We start from the raw sequence: 20,966 nt of genomic DNA on the forward strand, positions 1-20,966 counted from the left end.
TGGCAAAGTGATGTCTCTGCTTTTCAATATGCTTTTTAATATAATGTCATAGCTTTTCTTCCAAGGAGCAAGCGTCTTTTAATTTCATGGCTGCAGTCACCATCTGCAGTGATCTAGGGACCCCAGAAAATAGTCTGTCACTGTTTCCATTGTTTCCCCATCTATTTGCCATGAAGTGATGGGACCAGATGCCATGATCTTAGTTTTTTGAATGTTGTTTTAAGCCAGCTTTTTTACTCTCCTCTTTCACCTTCATCAAGAGGCTCTTTAGTTCTTCACTTTCTGCCGTAAGGGTGAAGTCATCTGCATAGCTGAGGTTATTGATATTTCTCCTGGAAATCTTGATTCCAGCCTGTGCTTCATCCAGCCTGGCATTTCTTATGATGTACTCTGCATATAAGTTAAATAGGCAGGGTGACGATATACAGCCTTGATGTACTCCTTTCCCAGTTTGGAACCAGCCTGTTGTTCCATGTCCAGTTCTAACTGTTGCTTCTTCACCTGTATACATGTTTCTCAGGAGGCAGGTAAGGTGGTCTGGTATTCCCATCTCTAAGAATTTTCCACAGTTTGTTGTGATCCACACAGTCAAAGGCTTTAGCATGGTCATTGAAACAAGTGGATGTTTTTCTGGAATTTGCATGCTCTTTCTATGATCCAATGGCTGTTAGCAATTTAATCTCTGGCTCCTCTGCCTTTTCTAAATCCAGTTTGAGCATCCAGAAGTTCTTGGTTCCTGTACATTGAAGCCTCACTTAGAGAATTTTGAGCATTACTTTGCTAGCATGTGAAATGAGTGAAATTGTGTGGTAGTTTGAACATTCTTTTGCATTGCCTTTCTTTGGGATTGAAATGAAAACTGACCTTTTCCAGTCTTGTGGCCGCTGCTGAGTTTTCCAAATTTGCTGGCATATTGAGTGCAGCACTTGCACAGCATCATCTTTTAGGATTTGAAATAGCTCAGCTAGAATTCTATCACCTCCACTAGCTTGTTCATAGTGATGCTTCCTAAGGCCCACTTGACTTCGCACTTCAGGATGTTTGGTTCTAGGTGAGTGATCACACCACTGTGGTTATCTGGGTCATCTCTAGTATAGTTCTGTGTATTCTTGCCACCTCTTCTTAATATCTTCTGCTTCTGGTAGGTTCATACCATTTCTGTCCTTTATTGTGCCCATCTTTGCATGAAATGTTCCCTTGCTATGTCTAGTATTCTTGAAGAGATCTTCTTTCCCATTCTATTGTTTTTCTCTATTTCTTCACATTGATCACTTAGGAAGGGTTTCTCATCTCTCTATGCTATTCTTTGGAACTCTGCATTCAGATGGATATATCTTTCCTTTTCTCCTTTGCTTTTTGCTTCTCTTCTTTTTTCAGCTATTTGTAAGGCCTCCACAGACAACCATTTTGTGTTTTTGCATTTCTTTTTCTTGGGGATGGTTTTGATCACCACCTCCTATACAGTGGGGTTTCCCTTGTGGCTCAGCTGGTAAAGAGTCTGCCTTCTATGCAGGAGACCTGGGTTTGATCCCTGGGTTGGAAAGATCCTCTGAAGACGGGAAAGGCTACCCACTCCAGTATTCTGGCCTGGAAAATTTCATGGACTCTATCATGTGGTCACAAAGAGTTGGACCCGATTAAGCGACTTTCACTTTCACTCCCGTGGAATAAGACGACCCTCCATCCATAGTTCACGCACTCTATCAGCTCTAATCCCTTGAATCTGTTTGTCACTTCCACTGTATAATCTTAATGGGTTTGATTTAGGTCATACCTGGAAATGATATAACTGTCAGTAAAAAAAGATAATTTTTCTTATATGTGTCTAAATACCTATCAGTTATTTTTTAAAGTTTACAGTGTAATATTTATAATATATGTAGAAGTAAAGTAGATAGTAATAGCACAAACGATGGGAGAGGACAGTAAACGGAATTATGTTAAAATAAGTTTATTGTAGATAAAGTTGTACAGTTGTAGTATTAAGGCAGACTGATGATGGTGCATCTCTTCCCAGCAAAGGGAACAAGGATATGGCACAAAGTCTAGAGGAAACCAAAGACTGGCTGTGAAGAGTCCTCTCCCAGTGGAGTTACACAGGATGTGCTTAATTCCTCCAGCATTGTTATCACATCTGTGAAAAGAATGTGGTCCACTGGAGAAAGGAATGGCAAAACACTTCAGTATTCTTGCCTTGAGAACCCCATGAACAGTATGAAAAGGCAAAATGATAGGATACTGAAAGAGGTACTCCCCAGGTCAGTAGGTGCCCAATATGCTACTGGAGGTCAGTGGAAAAATAAATCCTGAAAGAGTGAAGGGATGGAGCTAAAGCAAAAACAGTACCCAGCTGTGGATGTGACTGGTGATAGAAGCAAGGTCTGATGCTGTAAAGAGCAATATTGCATAGGAACCTGGAATGTCAGGTCTATGAATCAGGGCAAATTGGAAGTGGCCAGACAGGAGATGGCAAGAGTGAATGTCGACATTCTAGGAATCAGCGAACTAAAATGGACTGGAATGGGTGAATTTAATTCAGATGACCATTATATCTACTACTGCGGGCGGGAATCCCTCAGAAGAAATGGAGTAGCCATCATGGTCAACAAACAAGTCCGAAATGCAGTACTTGGATGCAATCTCAAAAATCACAGAATGATCTCTGTTCGTTTCCAAGTCAAACCATTCAGTATCACAGTAATCCAAGTCTATGCCCCAACCAGTAATGCTGAAGAAGCTGAAGTTGCACAGTTCTATGAAGACCTACAAGACCTTTTAGAACTAACACCCAAAAAAGATGTCCTTTTCATTATAGGGGACTGGAATGCAAAAGTAGGAAGTCAAGAAACACCTGGAGTAACAGGCAGATTTGGCCTTGGAATGCAAAATGAAGCAGGGCAAAGACTAAGAGTTTTGCCAAGATAATGCACTTGTCATAGCAAACACCCTCTTCCAACAACACAAGAGAAGACTCTACACATGGTCATCACCAAGATAGTCAACACCGAAATCAGATTGATTATATTCTTTGCAGCAAAAGATGTAGAAGCTCTATACAGTAAGCAAAAACAAGACCAGGAGCTGACTGTGGCTCAGATCATGAACTCCTTATTGCCACATTCAGATTTAAATTGAAGAAAGCAGGGAAAACCACTAGACCATGTAGGTATGACCTAAATCAAATCCCTTATGATTATACAGTGGAAGTGAGAAATAGATTTAAGGGACTAGATCTGATAGATAGAGTGCCTGATGAACTATGGAATGAGGTTCATGACATTGTACAGGAGACAGGGATCAAGACCATCCCCATGGAAAAGAAATGCAAAAAAGCAAAATGGCTGTCTGGGGAAGCCTTACAAATAGCTGTGAAAAGAAGAGAGGTGAAAAGCAAAGGAGAAAAGGAAAGATATAAGCATCTGAATGCAGAGTTCCAAAGAATAGCAAGAAGAGATAAGAAAGCCTTCTTCAGTGATCAGTGCAAAGAAATAGAGGAAAACAACAGAATGGGAAAGACTAGAGATCTCTTCAAGAAAATTAGAGATATCAAGGGAACATTTCATGCAAGGATGGGCTCGATAAAGGACAGAAATGGTATGGACCTAACAGAAGCAGAAGATATTAAGAAGAGATGGCAAGAATACACAGAAGAACTGTACAAAAAGGATCTTTACGACCTGGATAATAACAATGGTGTGATCACTCATCTAGAACCAGACATCTTGGAAAGTGAAGTCAAGTGGGCCTTAGAAAGCATCACTACGAACAAAGCTAGTGGAGGTGATGGAATTCCAGTAGAGCTATTTCAAATCCTGAAAGATGATGCTGTGAAAGTGCTGCACTCAATATGCCAGCAAACCTGGAAAACTCAGCAGTGGCCACAAGACTGGAAAAGGTCAGTTTTTATTCCAATCCCAAAGAAAGGCAATGCCAAAGAATGCTCAAACTACCGCACAGTTGCACTCATCTCACACGCTAGTAAAGTAATACTCAAAATTCTCCAGCCAGGCTTCAGCAATATGTGAACCGTGAACTTCCTGATGTTCAAGCTGGTTTTAGAAAAGGCAGAGGAACCAGAGATCAAATTGCCAACATCTGCTGGATCATCAAAAAAGCAAGAGAGTTCCAGAGAAACATCTATTTCTGCTTTATTGACTATGCCAAAGCCTTTGACTGTGTGGCTTACAATAAACTGCGGAAAATTCTTAAAGAGGTTGGGAATACCAGACCACCTGACCTGCCTCGAGAAATCTGTATGCAGGCCAGGAATCAACAGTTAGAACTGGACATGGAACAACAGACTGGTTCCAAATCGGAAAAGGAGTACGTCAAGGCTGTATATTGTCACCCTGCTTATTTAACTTCTATGCAGAGTACATCATGAGAAACGCTGGACTGGAAGAAACACAAGCTGGAATCAAGATTGCTGGGAGAAAAATCAATAACCTCAGATATGCAGATGACACCACCCTTATGGCAGAAAGTGAAGAGGAACTCAAAAGCCTCTTGATGAAAGTAAAAGAGGAGAGTGAAAAAGTTGGCTTAAAGCTCAACATTCAGAAAACGAAGATCATGGCATCCGGTCCCATCACCCCATGGGAAATAGATGGGGAAACAGTGGAAACAGTGTCAGACTTTATTTTTGGGGGGCTCCCAAATCACTGCAGATGGTGACTGCAGCCATGAAATTAAAAGACAGTTACTCCTTGGAAGGAAAGCTATGACCAACCTAGACAGCATATTCAAAAGCAGAGACATTACTTTGCCGACTAAGGTCCATCTAGTCAAGGCTATGGTTTTTCCAGTAGTCATGTATGGATGTGAGAGTTGGACTGTGAAGAAGGCTGAGCGCCAAAGAATTGATGCTTTTGAACTGTGGTGTTGGAGAAGACTCTTGAGAGTCCCTTGGATTGCAAGGAGATCAACCCTGGGATTTCTTTGGAAGGAATAATGCTAAAGCTGAAACTCCAGTACTTTGGCCACCTCATGCAAAGAGTTGACTCATTGGAAAAGACTCTGATGCTGGGAGGGATTGGGGGCAGGAGAAGAAGGGGACGGCAGAGGATGAGATGGCTGGATGGCATCACTGACTCGATGGACGTGAGTCTGAGTGAACTCCGGGAGTTGGTGATGGACAGGGAGGCCTGGCATGCTGCGATTCATGGGATCACAAAGAGTCGGACATGACTCAGCGACTGAACTGAACTGAACTGTTATGCACAGTGAACCATTATCAGTTAGGGAATAGTGGGAACCCTCCCCCAAATCCAAGTTCCCAGATGCCAACTAAGGGCCAAACTGGCAAGGCCTTTCAAAGGATAGCAATCCTAGACCTGCTATTTTAGTTCTTTTCTGCACCGTGGTTCAGGGCAGGCTTTGCAATGAGGAAAAACAACATATGTGGGATGTCATAGACCAAGTGGGATGAGGAGGGTGTCTACAATAATGGACACTTAATCTGAGGAAGTTATTTTATGGGTGGGAGCAGTCTGGAATGAGGAATAAATTCTCAAGAATAGAGAGGTGTATATATTGAGGAACGGTGTCAGCACAGATGACAAACTGCTTACATACAGGAGACTTGATCAAACAAGTCAATGTACATTACCTCTATTGGAACCCTGTTTCTCACTGTTTTAGAGAGAAGTTATGAATACAAAAGAATGAAACTTGTATGGTTGGGTTGGAATTGGATTTAAGAATATGAATTCATAATTTAAGACATATAAAAGTAGATGAAGAAATGTAGATGTAAATATGTGTCTGTGTGTGTACACATATTCTCTAGTTCTTTGCATTGAGAAAGCCTTGGAGTAATTACACCCCAAAAGCAATGAGTACACCTATCACTCCTGTCTTCTAAATTCTTCACTGTCTTAGTCTGTTCAGCCTGCCATATTTTTAGGTGGCTGCCTTTTTTGTGTTTTCTTTGGTACATGGCATGTGGGATCTTAGTGCCCTTGAGCAGGGATCAAACCTGCACCCCCTTCAGAGATAGCATGGAGTCTTAACAACTAGACTGCCAGGAAAGTCCCTTTATTTCCTTCTTTGTGCTTGCTCTTAGTTTAGTTTGCTCTTCCTTTTCTAGTTTCTTAAAGGGGAAGGTTAGGTTGTTGAGGTTTTTCTTATTTTTTCAATATAGGCATGTACAGCTATAAATTTCCCTCCAAGGACTGCCTCTGCTGCATCCAGTAAGTCTCAGTATATTGTTTTAATTTTCATTCATCTCAATGTATTTTCTAAGTTCTCTTGTGATTTCTTCTTTGCCCCATTGACTAAGAATACGCTTCTTTTAATTTCCACCAGATGGAAATTGGATGGTGTATTTTAGACGTGTTAGGTCTACTAGGTATATAGAGTTGTTCAAGTCTTCAGTTTCACTGTGATCTTTTGTGTAGTTGTTTCCTGGGATTTTATACCAATTACTCAATTCCCTGTATTAGAGTCTTCTTTTCTCCTTCTTAAAATAGCTTGACAAATTTCTTTTTACTACCTCTAAGCCATGTTACACTCATCAATAAGGAATTAGTTAACTATACTGATACCCAGGTAGCACAGTGACAAAGAGTCCACCTGCCAATGCAGGAGACATGGGTTTGATCTCTGGGTCGCGAATATCCCCTGGAGGAGGAAATGGCAAACCTGCTCCAGTATTCTTGCCGGGAAAATTCCATGGAGAGAGGAGCCTGGTGGGCTGCAGTCATGGGTTTGCAGAGTCAAACTTGACAGTGACTGTGCACATCCACAGACGTGCACAACACATACACACAATTGATATTCAGGCACATGCCTATGACTGAATTCTCTAAGGCACTAAAACTATAATCTAGAAAAATTAAGACATGAGAAAAAGTCACACTACGTCCTTACATGAAGTAGGCAAACTATAAACAATACGTACTGTCTGATTTCAGTTTTGTTAAAATTCAAAAGACTGGAAAGAAACTTCAAGAATCAAAAACGGTTTGCTCAGTGTAAGTGAAGCAATAATATTCTAATTTGCCTTCTCCGTGCTAATCTTATCCAAGAGTAGCAAGTACAGGATAGCTGGTAAGGCTTTAAAACTAGGTTGTACAGAATTCCAGCTCCACCCCTGACTAGTTGTTTGACCCTGACACACAATTTTCCAAGCAGGAGCTAACAACGGTACCTGTGTCAAAGGGATTCTGGGCTGTGCTTAGCGTTCAGTCTTGTTGGACTCTTTGTGACCCCATGGACTGTAGCCTGCCAGACTCCTCCATCTATGGGGATTCTCCAGGAAAGAATACTGAGTGGGTTGCCATGTCCTCCTCCAGGGGAATCTTCCCAAACCCAGAATCGAACCCAGGTCTCCTGCATTGCAGCAGATTCTTTACCATCTGAGCCACCAGGGGAGCCCCTTTTCCAGCGAAACTTGCCGACCCAGGAATCAAACAGGGCTCTCCAGTATTTGCAGACGGTTTGTTTACCAACTGAGCTACTCAGTTCGGTTCAGTTCAGTCACTAAGTTGTGTCCGACTCTTTGCGACCCCATGAATTGCAGCACGCCAGGCCTCCCTGTCCATCACCAACTCCCGGAGTTCACTCAAACTCACCGTCCATCGAGTCAGTGATGCCACCCAGCCACCTCATCCTCTGCCGTCCCCTTCTCCTCCTGCCCCCAATCCCTCCCAGCATCAGGGTCTTTTCCAATGAGTCAACTCTTTGCATGAGTTGGAGAGAACTGGAGTTTCAGCTTTAGCATGGGAAGCCAGAAAGCATAATATAAGGATTAAATGAGCTAATACACTTTTAAGTCCTTGGTGCCTACTACATAAGCGCTTTAATAAATGTTAGCCATTATCTTCCAACTACAATCCATTCTGCATACTAGAGCCAAAATGTAGCAGGTCACTCCGTTGTAAAAACTGTCCCCTGGCTTCCTGTCTCCCTCGGGGAGAGGCTGGGGGGGAGGGGGAAGGGGGGGAGGGGCGGGAGTAGGGGAAGCAAGCTCTTTAACCCTGATTAGAAATTTCTGCTTGATCTGACCCCTATTTACCACTTCGATATTCTCTTCATTTCTTCCCCTCAAGGACAACGCTCCAGACACAGTACCTTCTTTCAGATCTTAAAACACACTTACTTGAGTTTTGCACTACTTATTCTGCCTACAAAAATCTTCACAAAAAGACTTGTCATTTGACAGTCAAATTAAATCTTCTTAGAGCTTTCTGTGACTACCTCTTTAAATCAGCGACTGTTACTCCCTGTTGCTGCTGCTGCTGCTGCTAAGTCGCTTAGTCGTGTCCGACTCTGTGCGACCCCATAGACGGCAGCCCACCAGGCTCCCCCGTCCCTGGGATTCTCCAGGCAAGAATACTGGAGTGGGTTGCCATTTCCTTCTCCAATGCATGAAAGTGAAAAGTAAAAGTGAAGTCGCTCAGTCGTGTTCGACTCTTGGCGACTCCATGGACTGAAGCCTACCAGGCTCCTCCATCCATGGGATTTTCCAGGCAAGAGTACTGGAGTGGGTTGCCATTGCCTTCTCCGCAGTTACTCTCTACTATTACCCATTTTCTAAATGGCACTACTTACCAATATAGTTAAAGAATCTCTTCCTCTCTGTTTTGCCTCTTCTTACTAGAGTATCTGGAGAAGGAAATGGCAACTCACTCCAGTAATTCTTGCCTGGAAAATTAGATGGACATACAGTCCATGGGGGTCGCAAGAATTAGACACCATTTAGCTACTGAACCACGACCACAAGAGTAGCCTTTTCATGAGAGCGGTACCTGGTATACACGTGTTCCATATTCAATTTTTGCTGAATGAATTATACTTCAATGTGTTTTATTTTCCTTTTTACAGTAAAATCAATCCTATAAAATTTAAGTATTATTTTAGGAATTACCACATAATACTGTCAGTCGGCCTGAGCAGCAGCTACTATGGCAAACTAGGTATGTCTCTGGGTAAGTTTCTCTCACTTCAAAATGGGAATGTTACCTATTTCATAAGGTATTGAAAAAATTAAAAAACACAACGTAGCTCAAACCGCTTCAGGACTCAAAGAAATTCTTCTAGTTACAAACAAACAAATTGCTCCTAAACCTAAAGACCTCAGCTGGCAAATCTGCAACCAGACCTCCGCCAGCTTGGAAGAGTCGCTCTAGCCGCCGCCTTCGCCTCTATGGAACGCAGGGGCAGCCGGGAAGTGGGGCGCCGGACCAGGAGGCCAGTGCACGCACTTCCGCCCCCCGCGTCGCTCGCAACCAATCGGCCTCTGATGTCCACGCCCCTTCCGCTCCAGGGAACTACCAGCTCCCAGAGCGTCTTCCGGTGGGAGCTGTGCCGCTCCTTATCATGGTGAGTTGGCCAGGGGAATGAGGGTTTCTTTTGTGATTCTTATTCTCTCTGGTTCCGAAGCGGCCTAAAAATGCTTCTGCTGCCCAGAGGAGGGGTCGTCAGAATTATGCTCGAGGTCCCCGGAAGGAGCCTCTAGCGTCGGAGAGAGTGCCCTCAGAGCTCTGATGCCCCCTCGCTCCCTCACCCGGTTCCTCTGCCTCTCGGGACCCCGGCATCGCTCCAGACCGACTTTTTTGGCTCTGATGAGGACTCCTCCCTGCCGTAATACCCTTGATATAGAAATAGAAGTCTTTGCTGGTGTCAGTAACCACAACACCGACAAAAGATCTGAAAACAAGTCCACAGCAGCAACGACCGTATTAGTGATGCTTACAGCAGTGATGATAACGTTGCATTAATGAACAGCATGATTAATAGGCTATTGAATCTGACGCCCCACTCAACAAATTGGTTTTACTGAGTGCTGATAGCCGGATACAGCACAACTTTCAGAAGGCCAAAGATTGGCGAAAGTCAAGGTGTCGGTCGTTCCTCTTATTGCAATTTTTTTGGTGCGTTTGTAGATCCCAGTATACCTTAGGGCTTTAGGAATGTGGTGTTTAAATTTTGTTAGACAAGTTAGTTATTTTATTCTTTCATAAATCAAGTATATAGCTCTCTGAATTTTATCTAAGGGTAAGCAGTGGATTGTGATTTCAATGTCAAAAGAGTTACACACCATTTTATCAGAAAAATTTATGGATTTCTTATTGATAGCCTGTATCATGTTTCTGTGTCTAAGCATTGTCATTCCGTTTTTCCCTTGAGTGGATATGGTGGAAAAAATGTCTTATTTATCAACTGAAATATTTTCTAAATTTGTTGTGATCTTTCCTTTAAACATGTAGAAAGTAGGTAAAAGTTTACTCTTGCATGACCAAATAGCCTCTGTGTTCAGCATCAGAACATTCACCACTGTATAGCAGAGTTAAGTTTCTAAAACTTGACCATAACAGTCCCTTGCTTAAAATTCTTCCTTTTTTTTTTTCTTTAGCCCACAAGCTAAAGACCTGTTTAGTATGGCAAGCAAAGACATCTGTAGTCTATCTTCTTACCTTGGCAGGTGTTTTTCACCCGTACATACATATATCCATATTCCAGCTACCAGGAACAGCTTGCGGATTGTGCTCTAAGAATTAGACCTTTGTACTGAATTAATATGTGCTGTTCTATCTGCCAGAATTGTTCTCCATCCCTTCCGTGTCTTTTAGTCTCTTCCATGAGCCTTTCTGTCATGTTCAAGGTCCTATTAAGCGCCTCCTTTAGGCTCCTATGAGGCTGCTTTTTACCAGTAACATCTGTAGCCCTTACCAGACTGTGTTACGATTGTGTATTTACTTGCTTGTCTTTCTCACTTCCTAGGCTATAAGTTCTTTAAGAGCAGAACCTATGTATTCACTGTCATATTCCCAGAGTCTTTTGTACAGTGCCTGGCCCAGCGGAAGTTTTCAATAAATATTGTTTCAGAGAATGATGAATAAGTAACCTTGGCAGTAAACTTTTATATTTGAAACATTAGTAATAAGGGAAATACTAGCATTTAAGTTTTATTTTTAAAATTGCCCATTATTTATTTTAATAACATATACTATGTGCAAAGCATAGTGCTGTCTTAGAGAATGTTGGGAAAATATAGCCCTTGTCATTGGTGACGTTACTGAAAATGAACTTACCATGCAAGATGACAGTATGAAGGCTAGCCTGTGGTGAATTACAAAGCAAATGGCATTAAAAAAAAACAAAACAAAACCTGTCATTTAAATAACCTTATATGGCTTCTTGTAGGAAGTGAACCAGTGAACTGAGTACTTTGTCCCTTTATTCCAGTCTCTTAGTCTACTATTCATTACTCTAGCCTGGGTGAGGAAACAGAGAGGTCAGATAACTTGCTAAGTGCTACAGGGCTGTTAGTGCCTGGGTTAGACCAGTCTGACCCTGTCACTCTAGAATTATCAATATGATCATGAGACGAGTACACCAGTACAGTGGAAACTGAGGAGAGCAATTTCCTCAATAGTGGAAATTGAGCAAGAGAGAAAATGGAAAGAAACAGGCTATCTCACTGAACACATTGAGTTCCAAGCTGTAAAATTTGGTGTTTATTTTGATAACAGTGGAGAGCCAATATAATTTTAGAGAGAGTGACATTAAGATTAGGGTATTTGTAGTTGTTCCTTCACTATCAGAATGGCATCAGAAATGGACGTCTGCCTTTTGAAAAGTGAAAGTGAAGTCACTCAGTCGTGTCCGACTCTGTGACCCAGTGGACTGTAGCCTACCAGGCTCCTCCCTTCATGGGATTCTCCAGGCAAGAGTACTGGAGTGGGTTGCCATTTCCTTCTCCAGGGGATCTTCCAACTCAGGGATCGAACCCAGGTCTCCTGCATTCCAGGCAGACGCTTTAACCTCTGAGCCACCAGGGAAGCTTGATTGTCTTAACCTGAAACTTAAAGTAACTGAAATAATTTTAAATGAGCTAGAAGTTAGAAGGTATTCAAGGATACCAGTAGTTAAGCAGACTTTATGTTTAGGACCAAAATATCCCACTCATAATTCTTTAAGAATAAAGTATGTTTGTTAACATTAACATTTATTAACATCTCGGATAAAAACAGCATATTGTTCCTTTTCAACTGAATTGATTTAGCAGAGCCTTAGGTTATTCACATACACTGATCTTTATTTGGGTATCAAAATTGGTAATACCTTTTTCTTGATGCTTTATTTTTACATTTTAAAGTATATCTTTAACTTTTTATTGTGTAAACTTTCAAACATGCAGAAAAGTAGAGAGAATATCATAAAGTCCCCATATAGCCGTAACTTGGCCTCCACAGTTAGCAACATTTTGCTGTTTTTGTTATACCACTTTCTAGCACTCAGCCTATTTTCTGCCTCCACTGAGTCTCAACACGACTAATGACATGTCAGACTTAAAGAAATGGAATATATCATTTTATAGCTACTGAGATGTTTCTAAATGCTACCTGTAGGCAAATCATACTTCTGCTTGGAATGGATCTGAAACTTCACATTTTTTATCTGTTAACTCCCATTTCCTCTGCTGTCTGTGAAAAGTCAGTCTTTGAGTCAAATTGGCCAACTTTAATGAGATAGAAATGCCGTGTGGTATATAGTGATTGTGGCCTTTACCATCTAGGAAAATGTTTTGTTAAAGTTGAAATCCAAATATTTAAGTGCATGGCACTTAGTAGTCAAGTTATTGTGTATGACCCATTGAAAATTGTGAAGGATATTTTTTCTATAGAAACAATTACTTTACCTTTGTAATAACAAAGATCTTCAGTTTATTTTTCTTGGGTTTTCTTTCTTATACATGAGTTTCTTCAAATTTTCTATTGTTTTATATTTGAAAACTTAGATGGAGAAGTATAGTAAGGACCCATCTTTGCCTTTTTCCAAATACCATTTATTGAATAAGCCATACTTTGTCCTACTGATGTTGGATACTGCCTTAATTTCAGGCTAATTTCCTATATGTGGTTGAGCTCTCCTTTATGTGAAGGCTTTCTTACACTGTTTCCTGAACTTGAGTGGCAAGTCCCTCTGTGGTCAGCACTGCCATGTTCCTTCTCTGCTAGTACTGTACTGCATACTAACAGGGACCCTGGAAGCTAGCTAGATGTCACATACTTTGAATGCCTAAGAGAGAAACTCAGAGGTTTGATTGTAATAATAGTTGCCAAACTTTTCATATATAAAGCTTTAATTAGGCAAATGGTATAATTTCTTGGAAATTAGAGCTACTTGGAAACTGCTTTTCCAGTTCAAAATTGCTTAGGCAATCTATTTTAAAGCAGAGGTTTTGGTCCTGAGCTAAAACTCCTAGGTTTGAATTCCTGCTCAGATGTTACTAGCATTGTGTACTTAGTTTACTAAAAATTATTTCTACCACATAGGTTATTGTGAATCTTGTATAGATAAATACATGTAAGGTGTCTAGAATAATTGCTTGGCATGTATCAAGCATTCAAGAAATGTTAGTTGTGATTTACTATATCACAGGAGTGCAGAAGCTTAGGTACTTAAATGCTGATTTGTATATTTTTTGTTTACTTTAAAGGGGACAATTCATCTCTTTAGAAAACCACAGAGATCTCTTTTTGGCAAGTTATTACAGGAATTTAGACTTGTAGCAGCTGATCGAAGGGTAAGTTATTTCAATTTCTTAATCCTAATTTTATTGTATCAACAATATTATAAAGTTGAAAAAGGTAATTTTTAAGACAAATATAAATCACTCTCAGTTCATCACAGTGTTTTCATTTTTTTTGTTGGATAAGTAATTTGTTAATGTAAAATCACAGCACTTTAGTATACAGTTGTTATGCCTGGGAGGAAACTCCACTTTGATTAGTTTTTTTTCTGATTTTAAAGAGTTTTGAAGAAAAATTGTTTGGTGATTGCCTTATGTTGTTAGCTTTTTAACAAATTAAGTGGATGTGGTTTGAACCCATGTTTTCTCATTTTGAATGTAAGGTAGAAAACAAGTTTCCTCATTGAGGTAAACTTTGAGACTATAAATAAACAGTCGGTACCCATTTTGGTCACCAGTGCAGACTTTCTAGTTATTATTCTGTTTTCATTGTTCTCATTACTGTCTCATTTATACTGTAAGTTCCTTGAGGGTAGTGACTCTGTGTCTCTTGCTCACATTTTTAATAAAAGTATAAAATAAAGTTTTAAATAATGCTATCTTTATGTAACATAATAAGCAGAAGCAATAATATTGACCATGTCTTATGATACTAAAGACTTCTTTTCTTTGTTTTTTACCCTTTTATCTCCTGTTTATAAAACCTTGGGATATAATCAGAAGCCAGTAATCCTAGTATTTGGAAATATTCTCACCTCTAGATGTTAAACTTTAAGAGCCAAGGGTAGAGAACTAACTCACCTACTTATGTACCTAGTCCATTTAGTATGCTGTCTTGAGAACAGATAGTTATGATGTTGATGGAAAACAACGCTATTGCAGAAGTAAGCAGGAAGTTCTTTAAGCATACTTCAGTGAAGCACAGTCTCCCTCAGAATAGGTAGTAGGAGCAAAACTGATACAGGAGCACCTAGATTGTACAGATAACCTCTATCATAATTTAAATCTGAAGAGATCCACCTGGCTCATTGCTGTTGATTACTTCTCCTGTCTTAGTTCGTAGTGATTTCATATTTCATGTGAAAGATCCTTACCCCTCAGTTCCTCACCGCAGATCTTGTCCTGTGTCCGTCTCAACTGCCCACTCCTATGATCATACCATGCTGCTGCTGCTGCTCAGCTGCTAAGTCATGTCTGACACTTTTGTGACCCTGTGAAGCCCACTATATGTCTGTGTCCAGGAGATTTCCCAGGCGAAAATACTGGAGTGGATTGCCATTTCCTTCTCCAGGGAATCTTCCTGACTCAGGGATCGAACCTGCAAGTCCTTCTTGGCAGGCAGATTCTTTACCACTGAGCCACCAAGAAAGCCCGCTCATGCCATATGCTTTATCATTCACAATAACTGTCCTCCCATTGTCTCAGTTATAAGCATTTTACTCATCAGTCACCGTCTCTTGTCTTTCCAGTTCCCTTCTCTTACCGGGACCTCCAATTCATTGACTCTGCTGTGTTTTCACTGTTTTTTATGTCTCTTATTGTCAATTGCTTGCCTATCAATTTAGATTCTCTGGTCCATCATTTTCATTTTCTTGCACATGCCTTCATCCCCTCTGTTCCCATCTTCTGTCTATCATACTTTATTGGCAAATCCTCAACTTTATTAAGTCTTACTCTACTCTACCTCATGCAAGCAACTGAGTGTAGCCTTAAACACAAAACTGTACTGACTGGTCTTACCTTGGTTTTTGTTGTTGTTTTTAAATTTTTTTGGCCACACCATGCCACAGGTGGGATCTTGGTTCCCCAACCAGAGATTGAACCTGTGCCCCCTTCAGTGGAAGCACAGTCTTAGCCACTGGTCCACGAGGGAAGCCCCTGGTCTCACTTTAAATTCATGATCAAGTATGCCATTAGCGCTGCCCACACTGTATCTTCCTAGTTTATTCAATTTCCCACGTTCTTAAGTGACAGTTTGATCCCATTTTCTTTCACTTCTATCCTCAAACTCCCCAAACCTTGTTCATCCTCACTCTAACTTGTTGCGTCTTGCTTCCTGTTTCTCTGAAGGAAAAGAAGCAATCAGGAGGAAACTTCTGCTTCCTGTCATTAGCACATCTGCCAACACTCTGCCTTCCCTCCCATTTCTTTGAATGAACTGTCTGATCTGCTCCATAAGGCCAGTCGCTCTGTTGTTGCCTTACTCAGAGCCAGTGTTCCTAGAACCATTCCTTCTCTTGCATTGTTATTCCTTCTTTAATCTTTCTCCTTCTCACATCGTAATTACATGCCATAAATACCACTCTCAGCTGCTGCTTCCTTTCTCTGCTTGCTTTTGAAGCAAAACGGTTTAGAATTGTCTTTACTCTCTTTGTTCAGTTTCTCGTCTCCCTGTTTCTGTTAAGCAAAACCAGTGTAACTCTAGTCCCCACTTATCCCCAGAAACTGCTTTTAGAAGTACCTAATAACCTCTGTGTTGCCAAAAGCAATGGTCATCCTCATTTCCCGTCTTATTTGGCCTTCAGTGGCATTTGAATTAGTCTTCCTCCTTAAAGCATTTTATTCACTTGGACTCTGAACTGCCACCCTTGATTTTCTTCCTAGTTACTTCTTGAAGAGTGTGAAAGTATTAGTCACTCAGTCATGTCTGACTCTTCATGACCCCGTGGACGGTAGCCTGCCAGGCTCCTCTATTCATGGGATTCTCTAAGCAAGAATACTGGAGTGGGTTGCTGTGCTCTCCTCCAGGGGATCTTCCTGACCCAGGGTTCGAACCCGCGTCTCTTATGTCTGCTGCATTGGCAGGCGGGTTCTTTACTACCAGCGCCCCCTGTGGGGGCCCACTTACTGCTTAGTCTTTATTTTTCAGCCTCCTTTGTTACTCCCCTCCCATCTTTCTGACTTCCGAGTTTGGGATGCCCAGGACTTAGAGAACTCTGGCCTCTCTTGTTTGCCTCATTCCATCTTGGTGACACTTTCACTACCGTATGCCGGTGACCCCGTATTTATATCTCACCCTCTACCTTCTTCCCTGCCTCCAATTCCTATATATAATGGCCTTCTCAACATTTTCACCCAAATATCTAATAGCCATCTCAAATTTAGTAAGATCAAACCTGAACTTTGATTTTCTGTCACTTCTTCACTACATGGCTCAGGCCAGAAACCTTGGAGTCACCTTTACCCCTCTCCTTCCTTTACTCCTTACAGCTGTTTTGTAAGTAATTGCCAGCTCTGTCCCCGTAATACCCAGAATCTGACTCTTCTAACACCCACCTTCCAAGCTACCATCATTCCCCACATGGTTTATTGCAAGCACATTCTAAATGGTCTTCCTACTTTCATCCTTGCCCCTGTGCAGTATATTCTAGGTTGAGAAGCTGAATGAGCTTTTTAAAATGAAAACTAAGTCACTGTTCCATCTCATCTTTTCCTAGCATACATGACACTACTTAATGTAGCCCCAGACTTCCTCTCACCTCTCCTGTCTAGCTGTCCTCAGCCCCTCTTTTATCTCAAAGTATTTGCACTGTGGTTCCCATTTTCTCTCCGAGATGTCTGGATGCTTAGCATCTTCGCCTCTTTCAGATTTCTGGTCACATGTCACCTTATCAGAGTTCTTTTCTGACCACCCTATCTAGATTAGCAGCTCTTTAATATCTTCCATTACTGTGTTCTTAACTATGCTTTATTTTTTTCTTCCTAGCACTTATCACCACCTGACTTTATATATTTGCTTCTTGTCTGTCACCCCACCTGGATTATAAGGTCCATGTTTCATTCACTGCTGTATCTCCAGTGCCTCAAATAGTATCTGTTACAAAATAGATACTCAAATTTTGATTAACGGCTTGATTCGGCAGTAGAACGGCATGTATTACATGCTTTATCTGCCTCTTCTGACTGTTACTGAATCCTTGTCCTGACTAGGCCCCGTGTCCTGTCATGTCCTCATTAAGCATACAGTCCCTCGTCCTGCTAACCTGTCATAACAGTTCTCAACTTTCTAACATCCCCATGTCACCTGCCCTTCTGGTTTTGCTCCTCCTTGAGGAGGAAGTTCGAGAATGGTGTCTCCCGTAAATTCATGCTGGTAATTGTTGTTCTTCTTTTTGATGATTCAGTAACGTATTCACCATAACAGCTATTCTGAAGATTTTTTTCTGTATTTAAATTTCCAGTTCTACTTTACCATATGCCTTAGTTTTAGGAAATGGCCTTGTTTCTTCCTTAGATTTACAGCCTGTTACCTCTGTGCTCCATCACTGTCACTTCTTTCTTCCTTATGATTTCTGTCTCTTGAGTTACCTCCTTATCCTTCTCACTTCTGGTGGTGGTCTTCCTTTCTAGACCTACAGCTTTCATCTGTATTCTAAAACCATCCTATCCCATACCTTTCCCATACCTTAATTGACCTTAGCAATTATATATTTAAACTTAACATTTCCAAATAACAACCTTTCCACTATTTCATCTATACTTTGAAACAAGTGTTGGTCTCCCTGTGTAGGGATTGGAGCAGAACAAAGTAAAAAACACATCACTTGATCTCGTCTTCCTTTATTTTTAGAATGCTATTCTTCCTTCCTCTGACTAGATCCTAGCTGTTTCAAGGTGTATCTCAAATCCTCCCTTTTCTGTGAACTTCTGAACTGTGGTAATCTCCTTTTTTTAGCAGTGCTGTTTCTTATGACTTATTTGGTAAATAACCAAGCATTGTTCTGTTTTTGGTGGGTGGATGGGCGGGGTAACTTTTTTGATGTAATTGCAGGCTTACAGAAAAGTTTTAAGATTGGTATAAGGAATTCCCTTATACCCCTTATTCAGATTCATCAGTTGCTTTATATTTTGCCCCATTTGTTTTATCACTGTCTCCATATACATGTTTATAGAGTCAAAATTACATTCAGATGTCATATTTTCTCAACTATTTGAGAATTTATATATCAGAATTTATTTTCTCTTGAATAATTCCCCTTCTCGAATTTTTTTAGGTTTATATATTATAATAACTTAGTTGATGAATTTTTGGGGAAGTTTTAGAAACTGTAACCCTTCAGTTTTTTAAAACAAGTTGTCCTTATTCCTTTGAATATTAGAGTATGAATCATAAAACTTGAGTGGACCCAAAGAAGTTTATCGGTGTTGTACAAATAAGAATGATTTTCCTTTTCACAGTCCTGGAAGATACTGCTCTTTGGCGCAATAAACCTAACATGTACTGGCTTCCTGCTAATGTGGTGCAGTTCCACTAACAGTATAGGTATGTCACTGTTCTTATTTTTATATTTAATTATTAAATTCACTTTTATTGTTCTCACTTTAAATAAAGGTATGTCTTCCTTAACATGGAATATATTATTCTGAAATATAACTGGAAGATTTAAATGGGGGAATCTATTCCAAAAGTACCTTGTTATATTCTGTTTTGGCCGTGTCACTTGGCATGTGGGATATTAATTCCCCAGCCAGGGAGTGGTCCCCTGCTCCCTGCAGTGGCAGTGCGGAGTCTAAACCACTGCCAGGGAAGTCCCTCACAAGTACCTTGTAAACTATACAATTTGGTTCAATTGCTAGGCATTATTTAAAATGAGCTTTTTCCAAAAATTTAAATCTATTTGAAAAATGGAGGTTTCTTTTTATTTTTTAATTGAGATACAGTTGATTTATGTTATTAGTTTCAGGTGTACAGCATAGTGAGTCAGTATTTTTATAGATTATACTCCACTCAGAATTACTATAGGGACTTCCCTTGGTGAGGAAGCTATATATTAATGCATTTGTTTGTTTTATTTTTTAGATTTTATATATAAGTGATACCATATAGTATTTGTCTTTCTCTGACTTATTTCCCCAACCAGAATATACTCTAGGGTTTATCCATGTTGCTGCAAATGGCAGAATTCATTCTTTTTATGGATGAGTAATATTCCTTCCTACATGTGTGTCTGTTGATGGACACTTGGGTTGCTTCCCTATCTTGGCTACTGTAAATAGTGCTGCTGTGAACATGGGGTGCATGTATCTTTTTGTGAGGTATTTTTAGTGTGATAGATTAGTTCTTCAATTTATGTAGTTTATAAATAAGATTTTGAGGTTTATTGAGTTTTCCTTAAAAAGTAAAACCTCTTAATATCTTTCTTGTGTTTTTAAAAACCTCTTATATTTTTATGTGCCATTATCTGTTGTATTTACTAACCATGGATTCAGTAACATTTTAATGAGTCTTTCTGTTGTTTTGCAGCTTTAACTGCCTATACTTACCTGACCATTTTTGATCTTTTTAGGTAAGTTTTAAAAACTCTCCTTAATGTTTTGAAGCTTATATAGAATTTTTCAATCAACTATACTTCATTTAAAAAAAAGAAAGAGACATCTAGAAGACTTCCCCGTTGTTTTACTCCTGGCCTTAATTTGTGGTTACATGGGTGGTTTTTTTTTTCTATTTGTTAAAATGTACCTAGGTGCTTTATGCACATTTCTGTATAAATGTCCTATTTTGAATAAAACAGTAAAAATAAAAGAAGAATTTATTGCACTGAATGTATGAAATTTTCTTTAATTAAAGGAAAGTAATCTGTGAAATAAGTAAAATTATCAGCATGGATCATGTATACAAATAAAAACAATTAGAAGATATGCTGGAAAAAGATATCCCATTTACATAGCAACAGAAAAATACCCAGACGTTAGGTCAGTTGCCTACCTAGAGATGAGTCAGCTGAAGGTTCCTGCTAGGGAGCAGGAACATGTAAGAGCATACCAGTTCCCATTGGAACTGTGTAGATGGGAAAAGAAACGATGGGCATTAATAACTGCAAAGCATGTATGTGATTGTGAGATTGAGAGACAACCTTCGGCTCCTGCTTTTGGGGACCTTTCTTACTTCCAGTGTGTGTGTGCTTAGTCACTCAGTGGTGTCCGACTGTTTGAGACCCCATGGACTGTAGCCCGCCAGGCTCCTCTGTCCATGGGGATTCTCCAGGCAGGAATACTGGAGTGGGTTACCATGCCCTCCTCCAGAGGATCTTCCCAACCCAGAGATAAAACCCAGGTCTCCTGCATTGTAGGCGGATTCTTTACCATCTGAGCCACCAGGGAAGCCCCATGTTTCCAATAAAGATTGCAAAGTGCTTGGACAATGATGTCTCCAATATCTGTGCTATAGGTGTGTTATAAGGATGTCTTTTCATCAGTCGCAACTAAATCTTCTTGATGGATCTAAAACAAATAGTTGTTACTAAGTTTCACACTGTAGTAAATTGTTTTAGAGTGAATCTCCGCTATACTTGGAAAGCAACCATAACTGTACCTCATCTAGGATATTGTCAAGGTGTTATTAATATTTAGTTTAACTTTTAACATAGATTAAATAAAGTTTATCAAAGTTGAAATGTTTATGCCTAAATCAAGTTAATATTCTGATTATTACTGTATTATTTTTTGCAGGCTCAGTTATGGAAACTATTGAGGGTGGATAACTTAC

General features: G+C 40.2%; 1 protein-coding gene across 1 annotated transcript in view; it reads left to right on the forward strand.

The window, feature by feature from the left end:
- Positions 1-9,273: 9,273 nt before the first annotated feature.
- Positions 9,274-20,966, forward strand: part of SLC30A6 (solute carrier family 30 member 6) — a 41,753-nt gene continuing 30,060 nt past the window's right edge. The window contains exons 1-4 of the mRNA XM_052649697.1: positions 9,274-9,324; positions 13,448-13,534; positions 18,659-18,743; positions 19,725-19,767. Coding sequence (XP_052505657.1) covers positions 9,322-9,324; positions 13,448-13,534; positions 18,659-18,743; positions 19,725-19,767 — 218 coding nt within the window. The 5' untranslated portion in view covers positions 9,274-9,321. The remainder of the gene's footprint in view (positions 9,325-13,447; positions 13,535-18,658; positions 18,744-19,724; positions 19,768-20,966) is intronic.

Source organism: Budorcas taxicolor, chromosome 11, assembly GCF_023091745.1.
Source record: "Budorcas taxicolor isolate Tak-1 chromosome 11, Takin1.1, whole genome shotgun sequence".
NCBI classification, from domain to species: Eukaryota; Metazoa; Chordata; class Mammalia; order Artiodactyla; family Bovidae; genus Budorcas; species Budorcas taxicolor.